General features: G+C 38.7%; 1 protein-coding gene and 1 pseudogene across 1 annotated transcript; both read left to right on the plus strand.

The window, feature by feature from the left end:
- ZNF367 (zinc finger protein 367) lies at window positions 1-26771 on the plus strand. The gene is made up of 5 exons (XM_037151567.2): window positions 1-881; window positions 16329-16479; window positions 20219-20338; window positions 21608-21746; window positions 24528-26771. The coding sequence occupies exons 1-5, from the start codon at window positions 480-482 to the stop codon at window positions 24748-24750; spliced, it is 1035 nt and encodes a 344-aa protein (XP_037007462.2). The 5' UTR covers window positions 1-479; the 3' UTR covers window positions 24751-26771.
- On the plus strand, window positions 5842-7968 carry LOC119053797 (protein S100-A10-like; annotated as a pseudogene).
- Window positions 26772-27350: the final 579 nt, after the last annotated feature.

Genomic DNA, 27350 nt, shown 5'->3' on the forward strand with positions numbered 1-27350 from the left:
AAGAAGTGCAGGCCCGGCCATTGGTTCGCGTGATCTGTCACTCGCTGCTGCGGCCAGCGGGCAGGGGCCTTGCGGTGATTGGTTCCGCCCAGGCGCGAAATGTAACGCGGGAAAAGTCGGAGTGGGGACCGCAGAGGCAGGTTGTTATTTTCAGGGGTTCAGAGTCGTGAGTTCTGCTTTGCTGTCACCTCAGGCCAGGCCGCCCGCTGCTTCCCTTCGCTGAAGCCTGCGTTGGAGCGTACAAAGAGCAGAGGACAGGCTTGACCCGGGTTTGGAGTCCAGCACTGACCACCCGGTGGCCGCCTAGCTGCTCTGCTCCTTCGCTGGCCGCCGTACAGGAGGATTCCAGGAAACGTCCGCTTGCCATGAGCCGACGGGACTGAGAGCCAGCGACTAAGAGCAGAGCAGGCGAGCGGAGCAAAGGGCCAGATCCTGGCTCAGGGAGTCCGGCCAGCGGAGCTGCGGATCCAGGCAGGACGATGATTCGGGGCGTGGAAGCGTCGATGGCGGAAAATCCGCCGCAGCCACCGCCGCCGCCGGTCATCTTCTGCCACGACTCTCCGAAGCGGGTGCTGGTGTCGGTCATCAGAACGACCCCGATCAAGGCCACGTGCGGCGGCGGAGGGGAGCCGGAGCCGCCCCCGCCACTTATCCCCACTAGTCCTGGTTTCAGCGACTTTATGGTGTACCCGTGGCGCTGGGGCGAGAATGCGCATAATGTGACACTAAGCCCTGGGGCCGCGGGGGCTACCGCCTCGGCCACCTTGCCCACCGCCGCCCCTCAACACCCGGGGCTTCGGGGCCGGGGCGCGCCCCCTCCCACCGCCTCCGGCGGTGAGGATGAGGAGGAAGCCAGCAGCCCAGACAGCAGCCACCTTAAGGTAAGTGGGGCGGGGCACGGGACAGCTGGACGGTTAACGGCGCAGTCCGGGAGCTGGCGGCGCCCGGGACAAGGCAGGCGGGGCGGGGCCGAGTTTAAAACGCAGAGTAGCTGGGGCCAAGGCGGGGCGGGGGCGGGTGACAGGACCTTGACGTCACTGCCGCGCGCCAAAAAACGGGCTTTGTGTGGGGGCGGGGCAAGGAGGTGTCCACGTGATGTGCGTTTGGGGAGGGCGGCGGGGGGCCAGAGGCGGGCGGTCCTGTGGTGCTGTGGACGGATCTCAGTCTGGGGTGGCTGAGGAGGCGGTCAACCCTACTTACAAGGCGCTGGGCAAACCGCTGGGTCTTCGCTGGCCCAGGAGGGAGGGAAGTGGCTGTTTCCTGGAATTGTTTACTTTCGGTGCTGGAAGAGACGGGGGCTGCGCAGTTTGTGCTCCATCTCTAGATACCTGGCCCCGCTAAAGATGCTTTGCAGAGATAGCCGAAGAGTGAGAAGGGAGTTCGGGGAATCTTCAGGAGTGGAAGTTAGGCCTTCTCTGCCTTTCACTTATCCGGCGGACTTCTTTGCTCGGGGCTGAAAGAGCACTGTGTCGTGGTCTCTAACCTTTAATTGATTTTACTCTTAGACTGTTTAGAGCTGGGAAGGATGCGATTACCTGGTTGAAACCTACAACTTTACGGATTAGGCAATTAAGTTTTAGATAGAGATTGGTGAAAGGACCTCTCTAAGGTCACACAGCTAGGTAATGGGAAAGCTGGAACTGTGGTTGGCTTTCTGTGGCTCCTAGTCCTGAAGCATGTGTTCCGGGTGCCTCTCCGCAGGCATAAAGAGTATTCGACTTTAATACCTTACACACTGTAAATGTTGAATAAAGGTGCTCAGTAAATAGTGATGTAATGAATGAATGGTGCAAATATACGTTACTATTCAGGTTCTATTTGTTAACTGGCTATATAAAATAAGCAGTTTGCCAAAGATAAAACAAGTAAATCACTTAGTGGGTAAGTGCATCTGTATTGGCAAATACTGTATTTATAAATTGAAATAAGTTTGATTGTTTTACACGCAGTAGCAAAGTCGCTGAAACTGTTGTTTGAGCCCGGAGGAAATTGATACACTTTGTTACTAATGTTATTGTTATTAAAGAACTATGAAGTTAATAAAATTATGTTTTGACACACTTCATCTCTTGAAGCTCATTTAAGTAAAAATTTGAATGATCTATCAGTAGAAATGTTCATAATAGTGCTGATCTCTAGGTAGCCTGTAGTAAGATGGATAGGTATCCTAAGTATTTTTCTTTTTTCAGGCCTTTTAAAAAAAACACATATATTAGAGCCCTGGCTGGTGTGGCTCAGTGGATTGAGCACCGGCCTGTGAACCAAAGGGTTGCTGGTTCCATTCCCAGTCAGGGCACAGGCCTGGGTTGTAGGGCCAGGTCCCCAGTAGAGGTCATGTTTTCCTCCTCTCTCCCCCCTCTAAAAGTAAATAAGTAAAATAAATAAAACATATTAGATTATATAATTGAACAACATAAAGGCATACGTACACAAATATTTGTGGAAGATGTTGGGTTTATTATTAATTGTAACTAAATCTAATTTAGGGTTATCTAAGACAATATTATCACAAATAAATGAAATCTGCAGGTATGTCCTTTTTATCCTGACACTTATTTTCATACAAGCCTTTTATGAAAGTTGCTTGCACAGTGCATAGGTTTGAATTTTATTTCCACATTGTTCACCTCTTTTCAGGGGTAAAATATACCAGGAATTATGAAGAACATGTGAAAGTGAAAAGGCTGTTTTATATTTCACTTTTTTCCTCCTCACGATTTTTCATATTGTAACTTTGATAAATTTTCAGAGGAATTGGTTCTAACTTGTCATCTTATCAATGATGCAGTCTAAATACAGCTTCAAAAATTCACTTATTTAGCTTGATAATATTTCAGGGTTGGGAGGAGGTGGGGCCCAGGTGAATTTAGAATATACCTTTATTTAAGGAAGTTACCTAATTGGATTTGTGATTAGTACCCTCTAGACTAAAAGCAGGGAGTCCTAGTTCCCTGTTTACTTCCTGAAAGTGCTTGTAGTTCTTTATCTCCAGGTGCAGCATGGGTTAATCGTAGTGACTGAACCTGCTCACTTTTTGGGAAAATGGGAGACAAGTTTGCATTAAAGCTAATACCAGTAACATGCATCCCTCTACCCCTTCTCAGTGTGTATGTTAGAGGCAGCAACAGCTGTGGATTTGAGAACAATATTTGTGTTCATTTGCTGTCTATTTGTTGCCATTGCTCCCAAGGGAGGTGTGTGAGTCCAGCACACTGGTTATCAGCTTCTGGTTGCTCTACTGTTTGTTCCTGTCCAACACTGTTTCCCCTGCCTGTTGGGAGAAATCCATCATCTACCTACTTATTCTGGCTCCTGATTGCAAAATTGCTTAGCACTTTTTCGGGTGTAATAACATATCATCAGCATTAGATCTTTTCCTGTAGAATTTGGGGAGATAAGGTAACAGGTCTAATTTTCCTCTGCCACAGAATATTTCAGGCCTCCCCATCTTGTGTCCATGAGGTTACTTCTCTACTGTGGGACCTGTGTGGTTTGGCTTCTCTGTGCTTAGCCTCAGATACCATTCACTCTTCAGGACCTGCCAGCTGCCTATCCTCCCTTCCCTTTTCTGTCACATGAACACTTCTACCTTCTAGATGCCAGTAGTCTTACAAATAGCTGATTAGTACAGAGTAATTACTATGTAAACATAACATGTAAACATAGGAGCCACCATTTATTGGCCTGCCAGGCTCTGTGTTGAGTATTTTTAATTCCTTTCCTAATTAACCTTGTTTACCTGAAGAAGGAGGAATTAGAGAAAAGAATCCCCAAGATTAAGTGTGGTTACCATCATGGTTAAGTGGTAGAACTGATTGGAATCTTCCAGAGCCCTTGCTCCTAATCCCTACATGAGATTGGTCTTGTGTATATCATGTGTGAATTGCCTTTAGGTGTTTATTGTGTTTTTAATATTAAGCTAATGCAAGTAGACTTACCACATATTATTTATACCTATCTATGTCTGAGTAGAGATGCTTTATGAGGGTACAGGCAGTAATTCAGATTAAGGCTTGGAAAGTTTTGCAGATAGGTCAAGGTGGGGAATAGAGTTAGGTAGGGTACAGCTATGGGAGCCATAGGAAATTTAGATCTAAATCTGACTTCAAAATGGGAAATGTGATAAATTATATTTTCTCAATTACTTATCAATGTACATATGCCTCCCAGTGAGTCCTATTTTTCTTTTCCTTCTACATTGTGTCTGAGTACTTTATTTTGAATTTTACTATGTATGAAAATGTGTTGAGGACTTTTCATTTTTTTTTTTAGTAATTACATGAATACCAAGTTTGAGTATAACTTTTTCTAAAGCCTAGGTAAATGTGTACATTATGCCAAGTGGTTTGAGAATAGCCCCAATTAAAAAAAATCCTCAACTGAAGATATTTTCACTGATGTTAGACACGGAGGGAAAGGGGGAGAGAGAGGGAGGGAGGGAGGGAGAGAGTAGAAAGATCAGTTGCCTCTGGTGCCTGCCCTAACTGGGAATTGAGACCATAACCTTTTGGTGCACTGGATAATGCTCCAACTAACTGAGCCATCTGACCAGGGTGAGAAATAACCCAAAGTTTATTAAAGAGTTTTAGCCCTGGCCAGTGTGGTTCAGTCAGTTGGAGTGTCATCTCATACACCAAAAGGTTGCAGGTTTGATTCCGAGTTAGAGCACAGAATACCTAAGGTGCGGATTCAGTTTTTGGTCTGGGGGCATAGGGGAGGCAACCAATTGATGTTTCTTACAGCTATGTTTCTGTCTTCTCTGTCTTTCTGCTCCTCCCTGCAACTTCCCCGCCCCCAATCCCCCCACCCCAAGCACTGAAAAAAAATGTCTTCTGGTGAGGATTAAAAAACAAAATTTTAAAAAAGATTCTACTTATTTATTTTTACAGAGAGGAAAAAGAGGGGAAAAAGAGAGGGAGAAACACTGATCAGTTGCCTCTTGCATGCCCCCAACCAGGAACCTGGCCCACAGCTGAGGCTTGTGCCCTGACCAGGAATCAAACTGGTGACCTTTCAGTTGGCAGGATGATGCCCACTTCACTGAGCTACCCAGTCAGGGCAAAAAATTATTTTAAAGTTAGTTATTGACATTGAGAACTCAAAACATTTATCATGAAATAGTTTAGAAAATACTTTCAAAATCACTACGCTACTTCTGGAGATATTGAAATTCCATTAAAAAAGTGAAGTTTACTGACATATGCATACAGTTTGGGTACTTTATAGTAGCATATCTTGCAGCAGTTGCCACATAATACCAGTGAGGTGTATTAGAATTTGTTAACTTTTTTTTGCAAATCAAGTAGTCTCAACAAGATTTCTCTCTCATGCTACAGATATAGTTGGTTGCTGGTGAGACTGTATTGTCAAAATGTAGCTTCTTATTGCTAAGGTCAAAATGAAAATAGTCCTTTTTAAGTCTACTTATTTTTTATATATACAGTTAAAAGATGCTCTTTATTCATTGATTTAGGGCATTAGATGATTACTTACTTGCCTTGCATAATTTTCTTAGTTCAAGGAATGCACTTAGTGAAGCCTTACTTGTACATGGCTAGGGTGTTGTATTGTTTAGCTTTCCATTTTTTATCTGGTAAATGTGTGGTTTGTATCTGAAACAAGAGCTTAGAATTGCTGTGAAGCAGCCAAATGGTTAACTTTTTAAAATATATCTTCCTCCCTACTGAACATGCGTATTTTTTGACCAGAAACACAATATTAATGAGTAATCTTAAATTTGTGATATTAATTAATTAATCATTATTTAAAATTGTAATAGTTGGCTGTATATCCCAGCTAGCCTACTGATCTTGCCGTGCCTCTGGCCAAGACCTCACTGAGATGCCATCTCAAATGGAACATGCCATGAAAACCACGATTGAAACGTTTTATAAACTGGCTGGGCATAAATGCTCCTTAACAAAGGAGGACCTGAGAATACTCGTGAAAAAGTTGTTCTCTGGATTTTGGAAAAGTAAAAAGACCCTGTGTCCCTGGACAAAATAATGAAGGACCTGGACTAGTGCAGAGATGGCAGAGTGAGCTTCCAGGGCTTCTTTTCACTAATTGCTGGGCCCACCTAGTGTGCAGTGACTATTTTGTGGTACACATGGAGCAAATGGGAAAGCAGGCGGCAGCACTGAGTGCTTCTGCCCTGATAAGAGTTTCCCAATGTGTCACGGACTGTCTTCCCCACAGCTTCCCTCCGTGTAAGGATTTCGTGAGCAGATTAGGACCCTTAGCCAAAATTAAAATGAAGGAGAGAATCCTAGAAGCAGCAAGAGCTAAGGGGACAGTCACCTACAAAGGAGTCCCCATCAGACTGTCAGCGGATTTCTCAAAAGAGACCTTACAGGCAAGAAGGGGCTGGAAAGAGGTGTAACAAGTCATGAAATCCAAAGACCTACAACCAAGATTGCTCTATCCAGCAAAACTTTCATTTAGAATGGAAGGACAGATAAAGTGCTTCTCAGATAAGATCAAATTCAAGGAGTTCATCATCACCAAGCCCTTATTATATGAAATGTTAAAGGGACTTATCTAAGAAAAAGAAGTTAAAGAAACATGAACAGTGAAAGGACAACAAACTCACAGTTATTAACAACCACACCTAAAACAAAAGCAAACTAAAAGGACAGCTAGATCAGGAATGGAAACATAGAAATGAAGATCTCAAGGAGGGTTAGCAACAGGGGAGTGGGAGGAGGAGAAGGGGGGAGAAGGTACAGAAAATAAGTAGCATAGACAGTAGATAGAAAATAGATGGGGGGGCAAGAATAGCATGGGAAATATAGAATCTAAAGAACTTGAGACACATGGTCATAAACTAAAGGGGGGGTAATGGTGGGGATGGAGGGTAGGGTGGAGGGGAATGAAGGGGGAATAGAACAACTGTAACAGCATAATCAATAAAAAATTAAAAAAAAAAAAGAAAATGTACAAATAAAATTCCACCCCCATTTGACAAGAGAAAGAAACCCCAATTAAAGTCAGATTAGTGGAGGGTATAAGGTGACTAAATGGTAATGGAAAAAAATACAATGAAGATTAAAATTTTTTAAAAGCCAGATAAGCTTTTGATTTTTATATTGCTTACATCCTCTTGCCCTCAATAAATACATTTTATTTTTAGTTCTTAAAAAAATTAAAAAATAAGTAAAATTGTAATAATCAACAATATATTATGTATTTTAAAATATTAATGTTAGGAAAAGGATTCTTTTAATGGCAGAGTTGTATATCATTAAGGTTTTTAATTAACCTGATTTCATTAACAGAGTCACCTATTTTTATAGATCATAGATGTATATTTATTTGCTTATTTAAAAAGCTATTTAAAAAGTATTCATGATATGACCAAAGCCCGCCACAATCTATACAATTATTGTAGCTCAATAAATGATGGCAGTGAATGGTCTAATTTTACTCATGGTTAGGTCCCTTTTTGCTGATGCTGGGTGATCAATTTTATCAGGAAAGACTAGAGCTAAATGTAGTGCCTGAGGAACACAGCCAAGGAATAAAGGAGGTGAAAACAAAAATGTCTGATAACTAGCAATAATTGCCAAATTGATTTGCTAATTTGACCTTAGACGTGTATGTCAAGTTCCAATCAGGATCTTGCCTATTCTGAACTTCATTATAAATGGAAACTCAAGAACCATATGGTAGCCTTCTGAAGCTTTTGCTCAGAAGTCATACATGTAATTTCCACTCACAGTTTAGTGGCCAAAGCAAGTTATGTGGCCATGTTGGCCTTAAGGGTGCCCACAGCGAGAGAGGGGTGGTGAATATTTTGACAATAGTATAACCTTCCACAGGGCCTTTGCACATTCCTTTTTATTTTTTGTCAGTTGTGACAAAAAAAAACAACAACATAAAGTTTACTTTTTTAACCATTTTTTTAGTGTTAAATATGTGTATTGTTGTGTAATAGATCTCTTGGACTTACTCATCTTGCAAAACTAAAACTCTGTACTCACTGAACTCCTTTCTCTTTTCTCTTTGCCCACAACTCCTGGAAACCATCCTTCTACTTCCTGTTTTTAAGAGTTTGAATACTTTAACTACTTCATATAAGTGAATTCATGTAGTATTTGTCTTTTTGTGACTGGCTTATTTCCTTGAGCATAATGTCAGTCAAGGTTCATCCATGTAACATACAGCAGGATTGTCTTCTTTTTTAAGGCTGAATATTTCATGTATTGTATGTACCATATTTTCTTTACCCATTCATCTGATTGTGGACATTTAGACTGCTTCCACCTCTTGGCTGTTGTAGAAATAGATTTTAATATCTAAGAAATTTTTTGGCCCTGGACAGGTAGCCCAGTTGGTTAGAGCATCATCTCAATGTGCCAAGGTTGCAGATTCGATCCCTGGTCAAGGCACATAGAAGGCTCAACCAATGAATTCATAAATAAGTGGTACAATGAATTGATGTTTCTTTCCATTTCTCTAGAATCAATAAATTAAAAAAATTTTTAAATGATTTCTATAAGTTAACTCATGTTGAGATTGAGCTTTTCAAGTAAATGTTTTATTTTAGATAAGTTTTAGATTATAAAAATGTTAAGATGGTACAGAGTTCCCATAAACCATAAATCCAGTTTCCCGTATTGCTAACATCTTACATTAATTAGTATGGTACATTTGTTAAATTAATGAACTGAATTGATACATTATTATTAAGTAAAGCCCATAGTTATTCAGATTTCCTTAATTGTTTTTAATTGAGCTGAAATTCATATAACAAAATTAACCATTTTAAAGTGTAATTAAGTGATACTTAGTAATTCACAATGTTATGTAACCACCACCTATATCAAGTTCCAAAAACATTTTCATCACCCTAAAAGAAAGCCCTGTATCCGTTAAGTAGTCACTCACTATTTCCTGCTACAGTTAGTCTCTGGAAAATGCCAGTCTTTTTTCTGTCTCTATGGACTTACCTATTTCGGATACTTCATTACATGAAATGATACAATATATAGCCTTTAGTTCCTGGCTTTCTTCACTTAGCATACTGTTTCTGAGATTCCTTGTAGCACATATCATTTCTATGGTTTAGTAGCAGTCCATTATACATGTATATGTACATTGTACCACACTGTTAAAGTTTTATATTCCTCTCAGCAATGTATGAAGGTTCTAATTTCTTTACATCCTTACCAAAAAACACTTTAATTTTGTCCTTCCTTTTTAAAAATAATTTGGTGTAGTGTCTCACTGTGGTTTTTAAATTAAATTCTTTTTCTATGAGATTTATTGAGGTATAATTGACCTCATTATAGTTTAAAAAAATTTTTTTTAAAGACAGGAGAAGGGAGGGAGGGAGGGAAACTTCAATGTGTGGTTGCCTCTCATGTGCCCCCAACTGGGGACCTGGCTCACTGCCTAGGCATGTGCCCTGACTGCAAACCCTTTGGTTTGCAGGACTGCGCTCAATGCACTGAACTCCACTTAGTTCATTGTAGTTTTGATTTGCATTTCTCTAATGACTAATGATGAGCATCTTTCAATGGGTTTGCTGACCATTTATATTGTAAAACTACTATGGAGAAATATGTATTCAAGTCCTTCACTCATATTTTAGTTGGGTTGTCTTTGTTGAGTTGTAAGAGTTCTTTATATGTACTAGATGCTAGACCCTTAGTAGATATATTAAGATAATAGTGCAAATATTATCTTCCATTTTCCTTTTTTTGTCTTCCTGTGCTTTTGGTGCCATATCTGAGAATCCATTGCCAATTATAAAGTCATGAAGATTTATTCCTGCTTTGTTTTTAACAGCTTTATAGTTTTTGCTCTGACATTTTGATATATGATATACTTTGAGTTAATTTTTTAAATATGGTGTGAGGTAGGGGTCCATCTTCACTCTTTTACATGTAGAATTAGTTATTTCAGAACCATTTGTTGAAGAGACCATCCTTTTTTCATTGAGTGTTCTTGGCATCCTTGTTGAAAATTAATTGGCTGTACATAGGGGTTTATTTCTTGACTTTCAGATCTATTGCATTGGTCTATATGCCTTTTCTTATGCAAACATCACACTATCTTGATTGCTGTTGCTTTGTGGTAAAGTTTGTGATAGGGAAGTGTGAGTCTTATTTTGTCTATTGGAATCTCTTGCACTTCCATATGAGCTGAAGATTGCTTTTTCTATTTCTGCAAAAAAGGCCTTGGGGATTTTGATAGTGATTGCATTGAATCTGTAGATCATTTCAGGTAGCAATTGCTGTCTTATATTAAGTTTTCTAATCCAAGAACTGTATCCCACAAGTTTTGATGTTGTGTTTTTGTTTTTATCCATGTCAAAGTATTTTCTGATTTCCCTTGTGATTTTTTTGACCTATTGGCCGTTTAAGAATGTGTTGTCCAATATCCATATATTTATGAATTTTCCAGTTTATCCTTCTGTTATAGATTTGTAGTTTCACTACATATGTGTCAGAGAGGACACTTTGGATGATTTCAGTTTCTAAAAATTTATTGCCCTGGTTAGTATGGCTCAGTGGATTGAGCACCAGACTGCAAACCAAAGGATGAGCAGTTCTATTCCCAGTCAGGGCACATGCCAGGTCCCCAGTAGGGGGGACTCAAGAGGCAACCACACATTGATGTTTCTCTTCCTCTGTTTCTTCCTCCCTTCCCCTCTAAAAATAAATAAATAAAATCTTTAAAAATAAATATTTTGAGGAATTATTGATACATGCTTTGTTGCCTGACATATGGTCTATCCTGGGAAAAGTTCCATGTGCACTAGAGAAAAATGTATATTTTGCTGTTTTTGTGTGGGACGTTCAGTACATGTCTGTTAGGTCAAGTCAGTTTATAGGGTTGTTCTAATCTTCCATATCTTTGTTGACCTATGTAGTTGTCCATTAGTTGAAAGTGAGTCTCCACCTAATTTTAAACTGTCTCTTTTCTCCCTTCATTTCTGCTACTTTTTCTTCATACAGTTTGGGGACTTTGTTGTTAGATAATCTTTTTCTATTCTTTCACTTTTAACCAATTTGTGGTTTTGATCTAAGAGTGAGTCTGCAGGGGGTGGGCTGGGATGGGAGTAAAAGACAGAAAACTGTACTTTAACAATAATTAAATAAATTTAAAAAATAAAAATAAAAGTGAGACCTGGCTGGTGTAGCTCAGTGGATTGAGCGCGGGCCTGGGAACCAAGCAACCATGGTTCGATTCCCAGTCAGGGCACATGCCTGGGTTGCAGTCCAGTTCCCATCAGGGGACTCACAAGGGGCAACCATACATTGATATTTCTCTCCCTCTCTCCTTCCCTTCCCCTCTAAAGATAAATAAATAAAAATAAAATAAAATAAAATAAAATAAAGTTGTAATTAAACATAAAAAAAATAAAATAAAAGTGAGTCTGTTATAGATGACATATTGTTGGAGCATTTTAAAAAATCCATTCTGCTAATATCTGCCTCTGAATTGGAGAATTTAGTCTACTTACATTCGAAATCATTGTTGATATGGAAGAATTTACTTCTGTTTACTTTGTTTTTTGTTTTCTATATGTTGTACACCTATTTTGTTTCTTAGTTCCTCCTGAGAAATTACTACTTTCTTTTTGTTTAACTGGGGTTTTTTTGTAGCATACCGTTTTCATTAGTGCAATCTTAGCTTCCATAGTATACAAAAACTCTGTTCCTACACAGTTCTGTACCTCCCCCTTTTATGGTCATTACAATTACATCTTATATTGTGTTCCCATTAATGCCGATTTATAATTTTTAATACATTTGGTATTTGAATTTTATTTTCTTTTTAAATATAATCTATTGATTATGCCATTACAGTTGTCCCATTTTCCCCCCTTCATTCTCCTCCACCCTGCACACTCACTCCCACCCACATTCTCTGCCTTTAGTTCATGTTCATGTGTCATAAGTTCTTCAGCTTCTACATTTCCCACACTATTCTTGCCCTCCCCCCTCTATATTTTCTTCCCACCGTCTATGCTACTTATTTTCTTTCTGTACCTTCTCCCCCTCTTCTCCTCCCACTCCCCTGTTGCTAACCCTTCATGTGATCTCCATTTCTGTGGTTCTGCTCCTGATCTAGCTGTCCACTTAGTTTGCTTTTGTTTTAGGTGTGGTTGTTAATATCTGTGAGTTTGCTGTCCTTTCACTGTTCATGTTTTTTATCTTCCCTTTTTTAGATAAGTTCCTTTAACATCATTTCATATAATAAGGGATTGGTGATGATGAACTCCTTGAACTTGACCTTAACTGAGAAGCACTTTATCTGCCCTTCCATTCTAAATGAAAGCTTTGCTGGATAGAGCAATCTTGGATGTAGGTCCTCGCCTTTCATGACTTGGAATATTTCTTTCCAACCCCTTCTTGCCTGTAAGGTCTCTCTTGAGAAATCAGCTGAAGGTCTGATGGGAACTCCTTTGTAGGTAACTGCCTCCTTTTCTCTTATTGCTTGTAGGATTCTCTCCTTCATTTTAATCTTGGCTAATGTAATGATGATGTGCCTTGGTGTATTCCTTCTTGGGTCCATCTTCTTTGGGACTCTCTGAGCTTCCTGGACTTCCTGGAAGTCTATTTCCTTTTCCAGATTGGGGAAGTTCTTTATTATTTGTTCAAATAAGTTTTCCACTTGTTGCTATTCCTCTTCCCCTTCTGGTACCCCTATAATTCGGATGTTGGAATGCTTAAAGATGTCCTGGCGGTTCCTAAGCCTCTCCTCATTTTTTTGAATTCTTGTTTCTTCATTTTTTTTGTTTGGTTGTTTCTTTCTTCCTTCTAGTCTACTCTATTGGTTTGAGTCCCAGTTTCTTTCCATCACTATTGGTTCCCTGTGCATTTTCCTTCATTTCACTTAGTGTAGCCTTCATTTTTTCATCTAATTTGTGACCAGAATCAACCAGTTCTGTTAGCATCCTGATCACCAGTGTTTTGAACTGTGCATCTGATAGGTTGGCTATCTCTTGGTCGCTTAAAAGTATTGGCTCTGGGGCTTTGATTTGTTCTGTCTGAGCCATAATGTTTTGGTCTGTTTCGCACCTGTTACGTATGAGGGGCAGAGCCTTAGGTGTTCACCAGGGTGGGGCAACCCAGTGGCTGGGTTGTGATGCTGTCTGTGGGGGCGGGGATAGAGAGGTACAATGGCGCTTGTTCTAATCTCTCAGATTTCATTCCCCTCTGCCGCTTCCCACAAGCAAATTGGGCCCTTCTGGTGCTGGTTCCCGGGTAGGTGAGCTTGTGTTCTTTCTAGGACCCTGTGGGTGTCTCCAACGAACTTCTGTGAGGCTGGGAGTCTCTCCCAGCACCTCAACCCCCATAAGTGTTTTTAATTGGTGCTTTTACGCTTTATTTCTCGGCACTGGGGCCCTGGTTGAGTGATCTGTCTCACTGCCCATTTTTTGCCTGGTTTATCTGCACGCAAATGTGTGAGCACGGTCAGCCAGCTGCCTTGCGGGCCTCACTGGGTTTGTTCATTTCCTCCTCCACGGGGGTCTGTCATGCACCACTTTTTCCTGTCGCGACCCCTCTCCGCTGGCGGACTCCGCCCCTCTTACCAGTCTGGATGAATGGTTCGTTGTCGGATGTCTGCACAGTTCAATTTTTGTCTGTTCTGGTTGTGTTTTTGTTTCTAAATCTTTGTTGTCCTTAAATTTGGTTGTGCAAGGAGGCACAGTGTTTCCACCTATGCCTCCATCTTGGCCAGAGTTGAATTTAAAATTCAACTGGCATTTGAATTTTAAATTATAGTAAAGAAAAGAGGAGGTACAAGCCAAAACACAGTAATTCTGACTTATGTAGTTACCTTCACTGGTGTTCCTTATTTCTTTTTCTAGTTTTGAGTTATTGTCTAGTGTCCTTTCATTTCTGCCTGAAGAACTTTAGATTTATTGTAGGGCAGGCCTCCTAGCATTGAAGACATCCAGCATTTGTTTGTGTAGGAATGCTTAATTTCTTTATTTTTTATTCTTACGTGTTGGTTGTTTTTTTTTTATCCTCACCCAAGGACATTTTTTTCATTGCTTTTAGAGAGAGAGGGAGGGAGAGAGAAAGACAGAGAGACAAACATTTGTGTGAGAGAAAAACATCAATTGGTTTGGGGACCCGCGATTGCATGCCCTGACCAGGAATTGAACCAGCAGCCCTTTGGTTATGGTTCAATTCTCCCACCAACTGAGCCACACCAGTTTAGTTTCATTGTTTTTGAAGGATACTTTTGTTGAATATAGGATTGGTTTGACTTCTGTCTTTTTATCCCACTGCTTTCTATGGTTTCTCCTGGGAAATCAGCTATTAATCTTATCTGTGGACTCCATGTATATGATGAACTGCTTCTCTTATGCTGCTTTCAAGAGTCTCTCTATGTCTTTTGTCTTTCGATAGTTTGATTTAATGTGTCTTATAGTGTGTATCTTTCTGTTTACTCTTAATAAAGTTCATTAAGCTTCTTGGATGTTTAGAGTTTTATCTTACAAATTTGGGAAGGTTGCAGCCATTATATCTTCGAATATTCTTTCTGCTCCTTTCTTTCTTGCCTCTGGGTCTCCAATTATGTGTGTGTTGGTATACTTCATCTCAATGTTTGTGTCCCCTCCCCCACAAATTTGTGTGTTCAGATTCTGACCTGCAAAGATGATGGTGTAAGGAGGTGCTTTCGGAGATACTTAGGTCATGAGAACTCTTATGAAAGAGGTTCTGGAGAAATCCCTTTCCCCTTTTGCCACGTGAGGACACAGTGAGAAGGCACTGGCTATGAACCAGAAAGAGGGCCCTTGTGTGATTGTGCTGGCACCATGATATTGGACTTCCCAGATTCTAGAACTGTGAGAAACAAATTTCTGGTGTGTGTAAGTTACTCAGACTATGGTGTTTTGTTATAACCTGAAGACTAAAACACATGTTCCTACAGGTGTCTTAGGTTATGTTAATTATTTTCTCCAACTGGATAACTTAAATTGACTTACCTTTAAACTTATTGATTCTTTCTTCTTGCTCTTTCAAATTTGCCATTAAAACTGTAGAGAAAATTTTTATTTTAGGTATTGTTTGTTTTAGCTCCAGTATTTCTATTTTTTTTAATTTTCAGTTTTTTATTGATATGCTGTTTGTTGAAACCATGTTCTCCTGATTTCCTGTTATTTTTTGTTCTTTTAAACTGTTTGTCTAGTAACACCATGATCTGTTTCTATTAGTTTTTGTATGGACCATAATTTCATTTCTTTGCTTGTTTTATAATATTTTCTTGAAAACTGGATATTTTGAACATTGTAATGTGGTGATTCTGGAAATCAGGTTCTTCTCAGAATTTGATTTTATTGTGTGCTGTGGATTGTATTTGTTTGGTAACTTTCCTAGACTCTTTTTGTAAACTCTATTTTGTTGTCTAAAATCTGTTTCTTTAGCTAAAGTCTGGTCAGTTCATGTTTTGAGAGAGATCTCCTTGAATGCCTGGAGCCAAAAAAGAAAGGGGAAAAAACTTCTAATTTTTGCAGAATGGCTCTGTACTGTATCTCTTTTTTTACTGCTTAGCCAAACTATTTATAACTCTGCCTTAGCCTTAATTTCCTACGTGTGCTGAGTCTCTGATCAGCCAAAGGTGAAAGCTTAGTGTCTTTTCAGGTCTTTCGTGAGCATGCTTCCTGCCCTGGTCAAGTTTGTGACTTTCTAAATATCTGTCTTTAGGATTCATTTCCCAAAGAAACTCTAGTCCAGTTTTTCCTCCCAGGCTCTTGGCATATTTCTTCGCCTCAGTTGAATTCTATTGCCCCAGGTGGCAGCAAGTTGTCATTTGCCTTACAAGGGTTTTGAACAGTGAGCTGTGTAGCAGCTTTTCTACCCTGAGAGTTCTAAGTTAGGCAAACAAAGACAAGCACCTTGCCTCAGCCCTTCAGGTAGCCCCAAGTCAGATCAAACGGACACAGTCCTTTCGTAAGAAGATCTGCTCTGCTCTCTCAGGAACCAGGGACTAGGTTCCCACGCTGAGAATGAAAGCTGCTGTCTCCAAGAGCTGCTTCTGTGTAGCAGCTTGTAGTAGGGAAGAGGGGCAAGGGCAAGTAAAAAACTCTGCAAATCTTTCCTCCCATTTTCAGTTGCTTTTTCCTTAATTCATTGTTCACTGAATTACTGTGGAATCTCCATTTTTTGGAGTTGTGACAAAGTCGATTGTGACAGCTCGATTTTTTCAGTGATCTATGGAGGGATGGGTCCTTGAAACTACTCTGCCATTTTTTTGGTAGTGTCACTCAAGAAAGATTTTTAAAAGTTATTTATTATGATATTTTGCTTTAATGACTGGAGTCCAAGAAATATATTAATGTTTATACATACTATTAACAGGATGGTATTCGACGTGGTAGACCCAGAGCAGATACTGTCCGGGATTTAATAAATGAAGGAGAGCATTCGTCCAGCAGAATTCGTTGTAACATTTGTAATAGGGTGTTTCCACGGGAGAAATCGCTCCAGGCTCACAAAAGGACTCATACAGGTAAGTTGTGCAAATTTTAGAGAAAGTCAAAAATAATACCTAACAGCTGATTTGATGTTTGGGCTTACAAATTAATTTTTTAGTTGCCTTATATTTCCTTATTGTATTTTTATAATATTTTACTCATTTATCTTTAGAGAGGAAGGGAAGGAGAGAGGAAGATAAATATGAATGTATGTTTGCCTCTTGTGTGTCCCCCACTGGGAACTGGCCTGCAACCCAGGCATGTGCTCTGACTGGGAATTGAACCGCGATCCTTTAGTTCGCAGGCCCGCGCTCAATCCACTGAACTACACCAGCCAGGGCCTTATTGTATTTTTTAAAAGTAGGCACTGTGTGTGTTACAGGACCCAGGTTCCTGTACCTGCCACTTCAAAAGAAAGGCCAATATTCAACAGATGAGAATTCAGAGTAAGGAGAGGTTTATTGATCGAGAAGGCCAGCTTGAGATGGGAGAATTCTCAAACACATTTTTTATTTATTGTATGTTTTTCCACTACCACTTATCCTCCTTAGACCCTCTTCTACCTCCACCCCAAATCACCACACTGTTGTCTCTGCTTATGAGTCCTTTTTCTTCATTGCTTTATCATTCTACCCCAACCCCCAGGCAATCTGGAATTGGAAGGGAGGAGGTGAGGCAGAATGTGGGTGCGTGCTCTAGACAGGTAGGTCTTGAAAGGGGTCCAAACAAAAGTGTGAATTTTCTCAATCCCTTCCTTCCCGGTTGGTCCGTGGGTCCTCAGGATCCTCACCCTCACCCCTGCTGATTTGAGTCCAGTTTTGGAGACTTCTGTGAATCTCTGAGAAACAGTCATTACTTTGTGCATATTTCCCACCCTTCAGGGTTTAGGGAGGCACCCTCTATGGCAGGGGGCTACTCATGCAAAAACTCAAGCCTTAAGTAGAATTTCTCTAGTTAATTATATCTGTAGCAGGAACTATTAGCTGAAGGGCAACAGAGAGAGGAAGCATTTCACTGTGTTACAAGTAAGTCAGTTTCTTTTTTGTTGGAGAGAGATAGCTTTCTGAACCATATGACTTCTAAAGTTACAGGGTAATTAATCCAGTAATCATAGAAATCTTATTACTAAATTTAGTTTTATCTTTCTACCTATCTGAATTTTACTTGATATGCCCTTTTCTGTAAATTGTTTAAACTGATTTGTCAGTCATATACTGAAATAGTAATTGTCAAGTTTTTAATAAAATTTCCAGAGCCTGCAGTGTTCCATGAGAGTGTTTCACTTAGCCACTAAGGCTAAAGTGAAGTATAACTTTTCAGAATTAAATGTATTTGTAGGTAGCTATTTCAAGACCATCATAGATCTTTGTGTAGAAAAATTAGACTTGTTAAAATATCACATAGAAAGTGAACAGATAAATAATAAAGAGAGAGTCCTTATTCTTCCACAGACAAAGTTGGCCTTAGAAAGAGGCTTATGGTTCTAATCATGGTATCTAATAATTTACAGATGAGGAAGCTGAGGTACCAAAAACCAAATACAACAACTGCCTTATAACCTCTCACATCCTGAAGTCTAGAGTGGTGCTGGCCATTATGGTAGCACATTGGCTCTTGAGCACTTGAAATGTGCCCAGTCTAAGTTGAGATGCACAGTATGTGTAAAATACACATAGTATTGAAAAAGAGTGAATGATGTCCTTAATAATTTTTATATTGATTATATATCTAAAATATGTATTATACAATATCTGAAATGTAATATTTTAGATACATTGGGTTAAATAAAATGTATTATAAGAATTAATTTCATCCAATCCTGGCTGGTGTAGCTCAGTGGGCTGCACACTGGCCTGTGAACCAAAAGGTCACTGATTTGATTCCCAGTCATGGCTTGTGCCTGGGTTGTGGGCCAGGTCCCCGGTTGGGGTGGGGTATGAAAGGCAACAGATTGATGTTTCTTTCACACATTGGTGTTTCCCTTTCTTTCTCTCGCCTTTCCCTTCTCTAAGAAAATAAATCATTAAAATCTTTACAAAAAATTAATTTCACCCATTTTTCTTTCCTTTTTAAATGTGGCTACTAGAAGTGGTTTACACTTTGCTTCTCTTGGGCAGTACTGGTGTAGACCTTGGATTTCTAACTCTAGTCCCCTACTTTTCCTACTGTTTTTGTGGTTATTGCCTGTTTCTGTTTTCCTTTTAGTTTTTTTTTAAGTCCATTTCTTACTGTATTTTTTCCGTTACCATGTAGCCCCCCAGCCTTCCTCCACCGACTGCCCTTCCTCTCCGCCGTGGTCACTACACCGCTGTCCGTGTGGATAAGTTCTTTTTCTTCTTTGCTTGATCCCTCTTCTTTTAGTTTATTAAAAGATGTATTTTAATGTTATGCTAGAATATAGTTTTCTTAGCTAAATCCCTGAAAAAGTAAAATTTAAATTTTGGATCATAAACCGTGGTGGCCAAGAAGTTTTGACTTTAGGTACAGTTCAGTAAAAATAATTATTTAGTGAGTTTTTGAATTTTTAAAAAATCGAATTAGTCTGAAATATTCCCAAGCAACTGATCGTGGCATACATGTTGTCAGTGTAGAAAAGCTTCAAGACCACATGCATAACGAAAAGCTCCCCGAGTCCCAGTTCGGATCACCCACCTACTGTGTGTCGCCTGATACGATACTTCCAGGAGTCGGCCTGTGACACTGTGTCTCAGGACACCGGGCCAAAGATCTCTGTGGTGTAGTTAAGCTCTAATAGTGAATGCTTTGTAAAAAGCTTTTTTCTTACTATTTTAAATAATTTCTCACCTCCTGTGTTTTGTGAACTTGTGTCCAACTATCACAACCATTTAGTACATTTCTAAACAATGAGAAATTTAGAGAGGACTAATTAGTGTTCTTTTAGTCATATTGGAAGGACCAGAATATAACTGTTGATCAAAGAATATTTTTTCAAAAAATAATTAATTATGATTGAGCAACATTTTTGAGCACTTTGTCCAGCCTAGCACTGTGTTGAATATAGGAATTGAAATGGAGTACAAGGTATTATGCGTCTTTGTGTAAAGAGAATACCATGATACATGAACAACACATGACACTAAGTTAGTGACAGGATACAGAGCTCCATTGTTTGGAGATAGAGTGAGTTTCATTTGAGCCTGTGGGATTGAGAAGATTTGAATGGGCAGAGAAGATAGGATTTGCAAGGAGTAGAGCAAGATGAGGCTCTTATCTACCCCTACTTCTAAATCTCAGGGGTGAAATAAAGATAAACCCTGCCCCCAAACCCAGTAGTTACATTGCAGATTTTAGAGGATTATTTCAAAGTCAGCAGATAATTTTTATTTGTCTAAGGAGTATATTAGGGTTTGGGTGATTTAGGGGGTAGTTGCTATGACAAAAGCAAGAGTTATGTGCCAGCTACTTTTGAAGTGTTGTGCAGGTGGATTGACTAGGGGGTTAGCCAGGGATTGTTCTAGGTGGAGGAGCTTCCAGTCAGCCAGGGGAAGTTGCAGTGGGAAATAGGAATGGGAGAAACTTTAAAGAACCAGCAAGAGTTTGTGATATGGATTATGAGGAGAAAAAATATGGGATCAGCTGAAGATGATAACTTCAAGGATTTGGACCTGCGTACCTAAAAGTTCAAGACCTGAGAAAAATACTGTGCTTCCAAGTTAGAAGTCATGATCTATGTAAAGGTTGATATTCTCCACCTGGCCCTTCTTCTTCTTGCCTTATTGTCTCAGACATAATGTGTAACATCTGTCTACTTAGGTGAGAGACCCTACCTGTGTGACTATCCAGACTGTGGCAAAGCCTTTGTTCAAAGTGGACAACTCAAAACGCATCAGCGTCTTCACACCGGAGAGAAACCTTTCGTTTGTTCAGAAAATGGTATGATGTTAGAAGTTAAGTTTATGTAATAACTAGTTGTGAGTTAGTTAAAATATCTTTTGCTTGAATTTTTTGGGAGGGTTTTTTTTTATAAAGATTTTAGAAAACAGCCCTAACTATTGTGGCTCAGTGGGTTGGGTGTTGTCCTGTAAACCAAAAGGTTGCTCATTGGCTTCCCAGTGAGGACACATGCCTGGTTTGCAGGCCGGGCCCCCAGCTGGGGGCATGCGAGAGAGACAACAGTCAATGTTTCTCTCACACATTTGTGTTTCTCTTCCTCTCTTTCTCCCTCCCTTCCCCTTTCTCTAAAAATAAATAAAAATCTTTTAAAGAAAGATTTTAGAAAACACCATACTCAATTTCTGGAAACAGATTGATTTTTAAAAATAAGTATTCTTTTTAGGTGAAAATCTTAAAAGGTAATTTAAAATACTATATGCAGTTGTAAGCAGTAGAAAAATATACAGCCTTTAGAAATAGGCTTTTAGTTTGGATTTAAACCTTTTAACTATTAAACTGAAGTAAGCATATTATTGTGTACATTTTCAATGAAGGGGGAAATTTTACCATCTTAACACTGCCACTACTAGTAATTTCTTATTATGTAAGCGATTTTCTTAGTCTCTTGTCACAGTTTCTTAAGATATTTTTCTTGTGCACATTCTTATGCAGTTATAATTGAAATTAAATACCATTTTGTTCTGTAGCTCTATGGTTTTCTCGATTATTGTCAGTTGTTATAAATGTTTACAGGCTTTTTCATCTAGTGAATTTGTTTAAGCATATACTGGTTATATCTGGATATTTGCCCCTAATCCCCACATTGTACACAATGATTGCCTCATTGTTGAATATCGAATATTTAATTTGTTTTAAAAATGTGTTTGTTACTAACAAAGCTGAGGGTCGTGTTTTCCTACTGAAAGCTTTGTTTGTCTTTTGGGATGTTGTCCTCTGATAGATTCAAGAGTAGAATTCCAGGGTCAGGTGGTTTGAACATTTTTATGACTCATGCCAATGAATCACTTCCAGTGGGGTTGACTGCATTTGTAATGTGATGACCAAGAGGTGAAAGAACCAGCATCCCATCCCTCTCACTAGCGTTTATAAAATACTGTGCTTAGGGTTTTTTATTCCCCTCCTCTAATTTATAGAATGCTAAATCTCATCATCTTAATTTATTATTTTTTTATTATCAGCAAAACTGAGCATTTTGCATGTGTGCTGGATGTCCAGATTCTGATACGTGTTTCCCTCTGTGTTTTGAAGGCTGCCTTAGCAGATTCACCCACGCAAACCGCCACTGTCCGAAGCACCCTTACGCCAGACTGAAGCGGGAGGAGCCCACCGATGCTCTCAGTAAACACCAGACTGTGGACAACCAGGCTGCTGCCGAGTGGTTGGCAAAGTAAGGCTCTTCCTAGAGTCCACTGCAGAACACCACCCAGGATGTGGACTGATGCTGGGGACTTCACAGTTTTCTCTTTTAAAATAAATAGTTTTTACACACATTTTATAAAATAAAATAACTTGAAATGGTGCTTTATTTTCTTAAGCCACAGAATTGTTAGGAGTGTTACTAGGATCTGTGTGTGATAGAAAACTTCTTTATGATATTAGTCTTGAGTGCCCAGACCACAATTTATTTTAAAAGCAAGTTTTCCCCATTTTAAAAGAATGTTTTATACATATTTCATTTGTTGTTAGTGTAACCCCTCTTTATTTTCTTTTACTAGAATTAAATATGTGCTGATTATTATAGGGCTCTCTATCTCCATAGAGCCCCATGTATCTATATATACAGATATGTATGGATGTAGATATACATTGAGAGATGTTCTTCTGAAGTTCCAAAAAGCGCCCAGTTTAAATTTTTTAAAAAGGCAAACAGGTAGGTGGAGGAGGCAGTATTAAAAAACTTCTCCAATGATATTTTGATTTAAAGAGTCATCTCTCTTATATAAACCACCAGCTGCTAATTGTGCCACTCTCAAGCTTCATCAGCTTCTTCTGCACTTGGGATAAGGTCTGGAACCCCTGAGTGTGCTGATGGAGCTCTGCCTTTCTCTAGCAATGCAGCTGTCTCCAGCCATCTGGGCTCCTGGTTCCTTAGTGCCATTTTCCCTATGGTTTCTGGGCCTTTGTGCTCCTTGCTGCCTCTGCAGAATGTGTTCATTCCCCTAGTCCATTCAGCCACTTGGCTCATTCTTCATTTCTTTTTTTAAAAAATATTTTATTTATTTATCTTTAGAGGGGAGGGGAAGGAGAGAGGGAGAGAAATATCAATGTATGGTTGTCTCTCATGTGCCCCCTGCTGGGAACTGGCCTGCAACCCAGGCATATGCCCAGACTGGGAATCGAACCACGATCCTCTGGTTCACAGGCTCACACTCAGTCCACTGAGCTGTACCAGCCAGGGCTCAGTCTTCATTTCTTACTTAGGTTAAACATCACTTCAGGTGGTTCTTCCCTAACCTGCTCACCAACCCCCAAAACAAATATAGTTAAACTGAATTAATAGATACTTTTATAACATCATATTTTCTCTTTCAAAACCTTCATCATATAGTTATTCATTCATTCAGTGTCTGTCTGTCTTCCCTGATGGTCTGTAAAGTCTATGAGGGTAGGGATTATGTCTGTCCTGCTTACTATAACACTTTGTACCTCTTTCTTCCTCCTCCTGGCTGGCCTCCACTGCCCCATTATTATCTCTAATTTTGTCTAAGCCAGAAACTTTGCTCATCATCCTCGTCTCTATCCTTTCCCATCAACTCAGTGAGTAACTTTTGGAATCTACCTCAACAACTCTCAGATTCAGCTGCTTTGTTTCTTTCAATCCATTCTCCATGTTGCTGCCAGAGGGATCTTTCTAAAATGCTAATGTGATCCTCAGCATGAAGCCTAAACCCCATGTTATAGTACTCAAAGATCTTCATTACTGGGTGCCTGTGGACCTGGCTACACTTCCCTTTTGCCAGTCTCCTTTTCTAGCTGTCCTTCAACTCAAAATGAACTATGTACATTTCTTTTTTATACCTCTGAGTATTGCCAAAACTTTTCCAGTATGAGTAGTGTGAAGTTCCTAAAATCTAGTACTGATTATTAGTACATTTTTGTATCTAATTTTATAAACAGCTTTACTGAGATTTAATTGACATACAGTAAGTTGTACACATTTAAAGTGTACAATTTGATACATTTGGACATATGTGCATACCTGTGAAATCATCACCACCATCAAGATAGTGAACATATCCATCACTTCAACAGTTTCCTCAGGCCCCTTTATAATTCCTCATTGCCAGTCCTTTCCCGCCTTCTCCCCAAACAACTGGTCTGCTTTCTGTCACTATAAACTAGTTTGCATTTTCTAGAGTTTTATACAAGTGAAGCCGTACAGTATGCACTCCCTGGGTGTCTGGCTGTTCTCACTCAATGTAATTATTTTGAGATTGATTCATGTTGTTGACTTTATCAATAGTTCATTCCTTTTTATCACTGAGTAGTAATCCCTTGTATGGATATACCTCAATTTGTTTTTTTATTTATTTATCTGTTGGTGGGCATTGGGTCATTTTTGGCTATTACAAAGAAAGTTACTACGAACATTAATATGCAAGTCTTTGTATGGACAGTTTTGGATATAATGATACTGTCATTAAATATGCATTTCTTTACCAAAAAAGGTGGAACATTTGCATTTTCTCTTATGAATTACCGGTTGGCCATGAAATAGAATAATGGTGGTGCTCTTAAATTTTTGACTAAGACCTATGTTACAGATTAACACGTAAGGCATATTTTGTGGGTTTAAAGTTTCTCATAGTTAACTCTGGATAGGATAAATAGTTTTCTAATGGATATTTGTTCTACTGTTTCTATACTTTAGTGCATTTTACATATGACCTTTAAGGCAGCTATATTTTAATGGCAGAAACACGTTAGAGGGTGACTATGAGACCCAGCACTGCCAGTTTTTGATTTTGGAAATCTGAGAAAATCTCTCTTGAACTTGAATTTTTTTTCCTCTGTAATGAGAAAGATATGTAATGTATATGTGAAATCACTTTATAACTTTTTTTAACTGGAACATATTTAATACCATGGTAAAGAATCTTTTTTTAAAAAGTAAACATTTGAAAATGTCAGATATACCATTTAATTAATACAGATGCGTTTCCCATAGGTATTGGGAAACAAGGGAGCAGCGTACCCCAACCTTGAAAGGAAAGCTCGCTCAAAAGGCTGATCAGGAGCAGCAGGACCCTCTGGAATACCTTCAGTCTGATGAGGAGGATGATGAGAAGAGTGGCGCCCAGCGGAGGCTGCAGGAGCAGCGGGAGCGCCTGCATGGAGCCCTCGCTCTCATAGAGCTCGCCAACCTGACGGGGGCGCCACTGCGCCAGTAGCCTGCACACTTGACTTTTCCACTGTACAGAAGTACCGCCCAGCGTACCAAATGTAGATCCCTGGGCATAAGCTAAGCACCTTATTTGCTTATCATAGGCTGCTATTCTGTAGAAATTCATGAAGAATGTCATTGCCCCAAAATATGGGGTGATAGAGAATTGCACTTTTTAAAATATGGTAATGGGTTGTTGTAAAGTTTAAAATATTTTGTAAATATGGGACCTCTAGTACAGGGTAGGAAACTAAATATTGTGGGAAGCTAGATTTTGCAAGTTTGATGCATTCATTGGAAGCAGTTCTCACAGGAAGCACTTTTTGAATAAGACACTTTTATTAAAAAACAGAATGGAACATGTAGCCAAAGAAGGTTAAGATAGATTATTTATAAGATCATTTTTAACAATGTATATTAGTATGTTTAACAATACTGTAAACACTGAAGTAAACAAGAAGGTAAGGTGTATGTGAGATGTATATTTTTAAATTGCAAAATAGTGTGACTAACAATACTAGAGAAGTGGAGAACTGACTATTTTGGAAGATATCCCAAGTTACGGACTTTGGAGGAAAAATAGATATCTGAGGATCTTGGTAAGATGCCTAATGGTTCAGAATTTTCAAAATTGGAGTAAAATCAGTCTTATTCTATCTTTACGAGGCTTTATATATACTATGATGTTTAGGTTTGAAAAGCACTTGTCATCTGTCTCTTGTTAACTAGGGAACTTTTGCACATTTCATATTTCTCATTTGCTGAAATTGAATGATTAATCTTGCAAAGTCTAGGTAAACTTGGTAATTGCTTTGTTTCTTTCTTTTCTTTTTTTTTTTTTAAACGTGAGCCCTGTAATAAGATTTGGCACTTCAATTGTTATTAATAAAATGGACATCTACAGGGTTGTTTTGTAGTGAACTGTTTTAAATCTTTTGTTAACAAACACTAAATCTTACTTGTACTGCTTGTTTAGAATTATTAGCAAATGAAAGCCTCCTATTTATATTTTCAGTGCATAAAGCTACCTTGCTTTTCAGAATAACATGCCAAGCTATTTTGTGCTCACTAAATTTAGCTGTCAGTTAAACACTGCAGAAAGTATTAGCTACTCAAATAAGTAGGTTTCTGGAATAGTTTTAATTAACTGCACATGTGTTAACTTGTATGATGGTTTTAAACCATTTTTTCCAAATAGATGAAGTTTTTAAACACCACTTTATGTGTTGAAGCATGAACATAAAAATCAAGAGCTAAGCAGTTCACCTCCTTTATGTAGGTATAAATATCCATCATTTTAGCTTTTGTTTGAGCAGGAACTAAATAGCACACATAACATGGTAATTTTTTATGGATTGCTTAAGTGGAGTAAGCCTCAGAATAATAGAGGGAAGCATGGGCTCTACAGCGCCTTTTTTTTCTTTTTTGAATTGAAGTAGTAGCCTACATATGTAGTTTAAACATTATCTAAAATGTAGGCTTCTTTCTCCCCAAATCCCAATGAGTTACAGTCACGTAGTTTCACATATGTAGCAGTGGGGAAGGGGAGGCTTATAAATGTCTGGAAAAGGAGCAGAAGTTTGAAAGATGATAGTAACAAATAATGTGCATGATGAGGACATACTTTACAAATGTAATCCTCAGTACAGTGAATTACAAATCTTGAAAGATGTTTTTGTAATAAGAAAATTTATATTTGTAATGGTCTAAGAATTTTGTTTGTAATCTGATATATAGAATTTTAACTTGGAGCACTTGCAAGCACAGTGAGAGACTATAGCATTGAATTTTCTTGGTTTAGGTTTCAACATTTTCTTTAGATTTTCCCTCTCAAGTATGACTCAAATGAACTGTAAGAAGCAACACTTATTAGTCTTAGGAAATTAAACATTTAATGAAATTACATAAAGAAGGAAAGGCAGTAAGAATTTAAAAATTGCAAATACTTGTCAATTCAAAAATAATAAAATTTAAGACTTTCAAAAGTATGGTTTTTATTTCTCTGGTCAGCTTTTGTCAACTATAATAGTTATATTCACAGACATTTTTTAGTTGTATAATTGAAAATTTTAAGAAATTACAACTATTTACTATAGAAATATTTAAAATGTTCTTTTTCATATAAGCTATGTACTTGGACAGAATACATTGGCATTTCAAATTTAAGGTATGTGAAGACTGCTTTTTGTTTTTGAAATGGTTTACATTCAGATTTTGAAGTGTTTTATGCTTCATATGGCTAAGTTGTAGTTTGGCAGAGTTAACAGCATAAAAATAAATATGCTGTAATTTTAAAAGATGCTTTGAATAAAATTTTATTTTAACTTACAGTTTAAAGTACATGTTCCTTATTGAATCATTTATCATTTGTTTTCTTATAAACAATATAACAACCATGATATAAAAATTAAAGAGATTTAGAAAGAAATGTCTCCTATGGTCCTATATTCATCATTATTATTTTGATACATTTTATATTTCATTCCAGTTATATATACATATTTTTTACTCTTCACTTCAGAATTTTTTTAAATTGATTTCAGAGACAAGGAGTGAGAGAGAGAGAGAAACATCGATTGGTTGCCTGTCTTACGCTCCTGGACTGGT

This window comes from Artibeus jamaicensis, unplaced genomic scaffold (genome assembly GCF_021234435.1).
Source record: "Artibeus jamaicensis isolate MK-2021 breed Jamaican fruit bat unplaced genomic scaffold, CSHL_Jam_final scaffold_1964, whole genome shotgun sequence".
Lineage (NCBI taxonomy): Eukaryota > Metazoa > Chordata > Mammalia > Chiroptera > Phyllostomidae > Artibeus > Artibeus jamaicensis.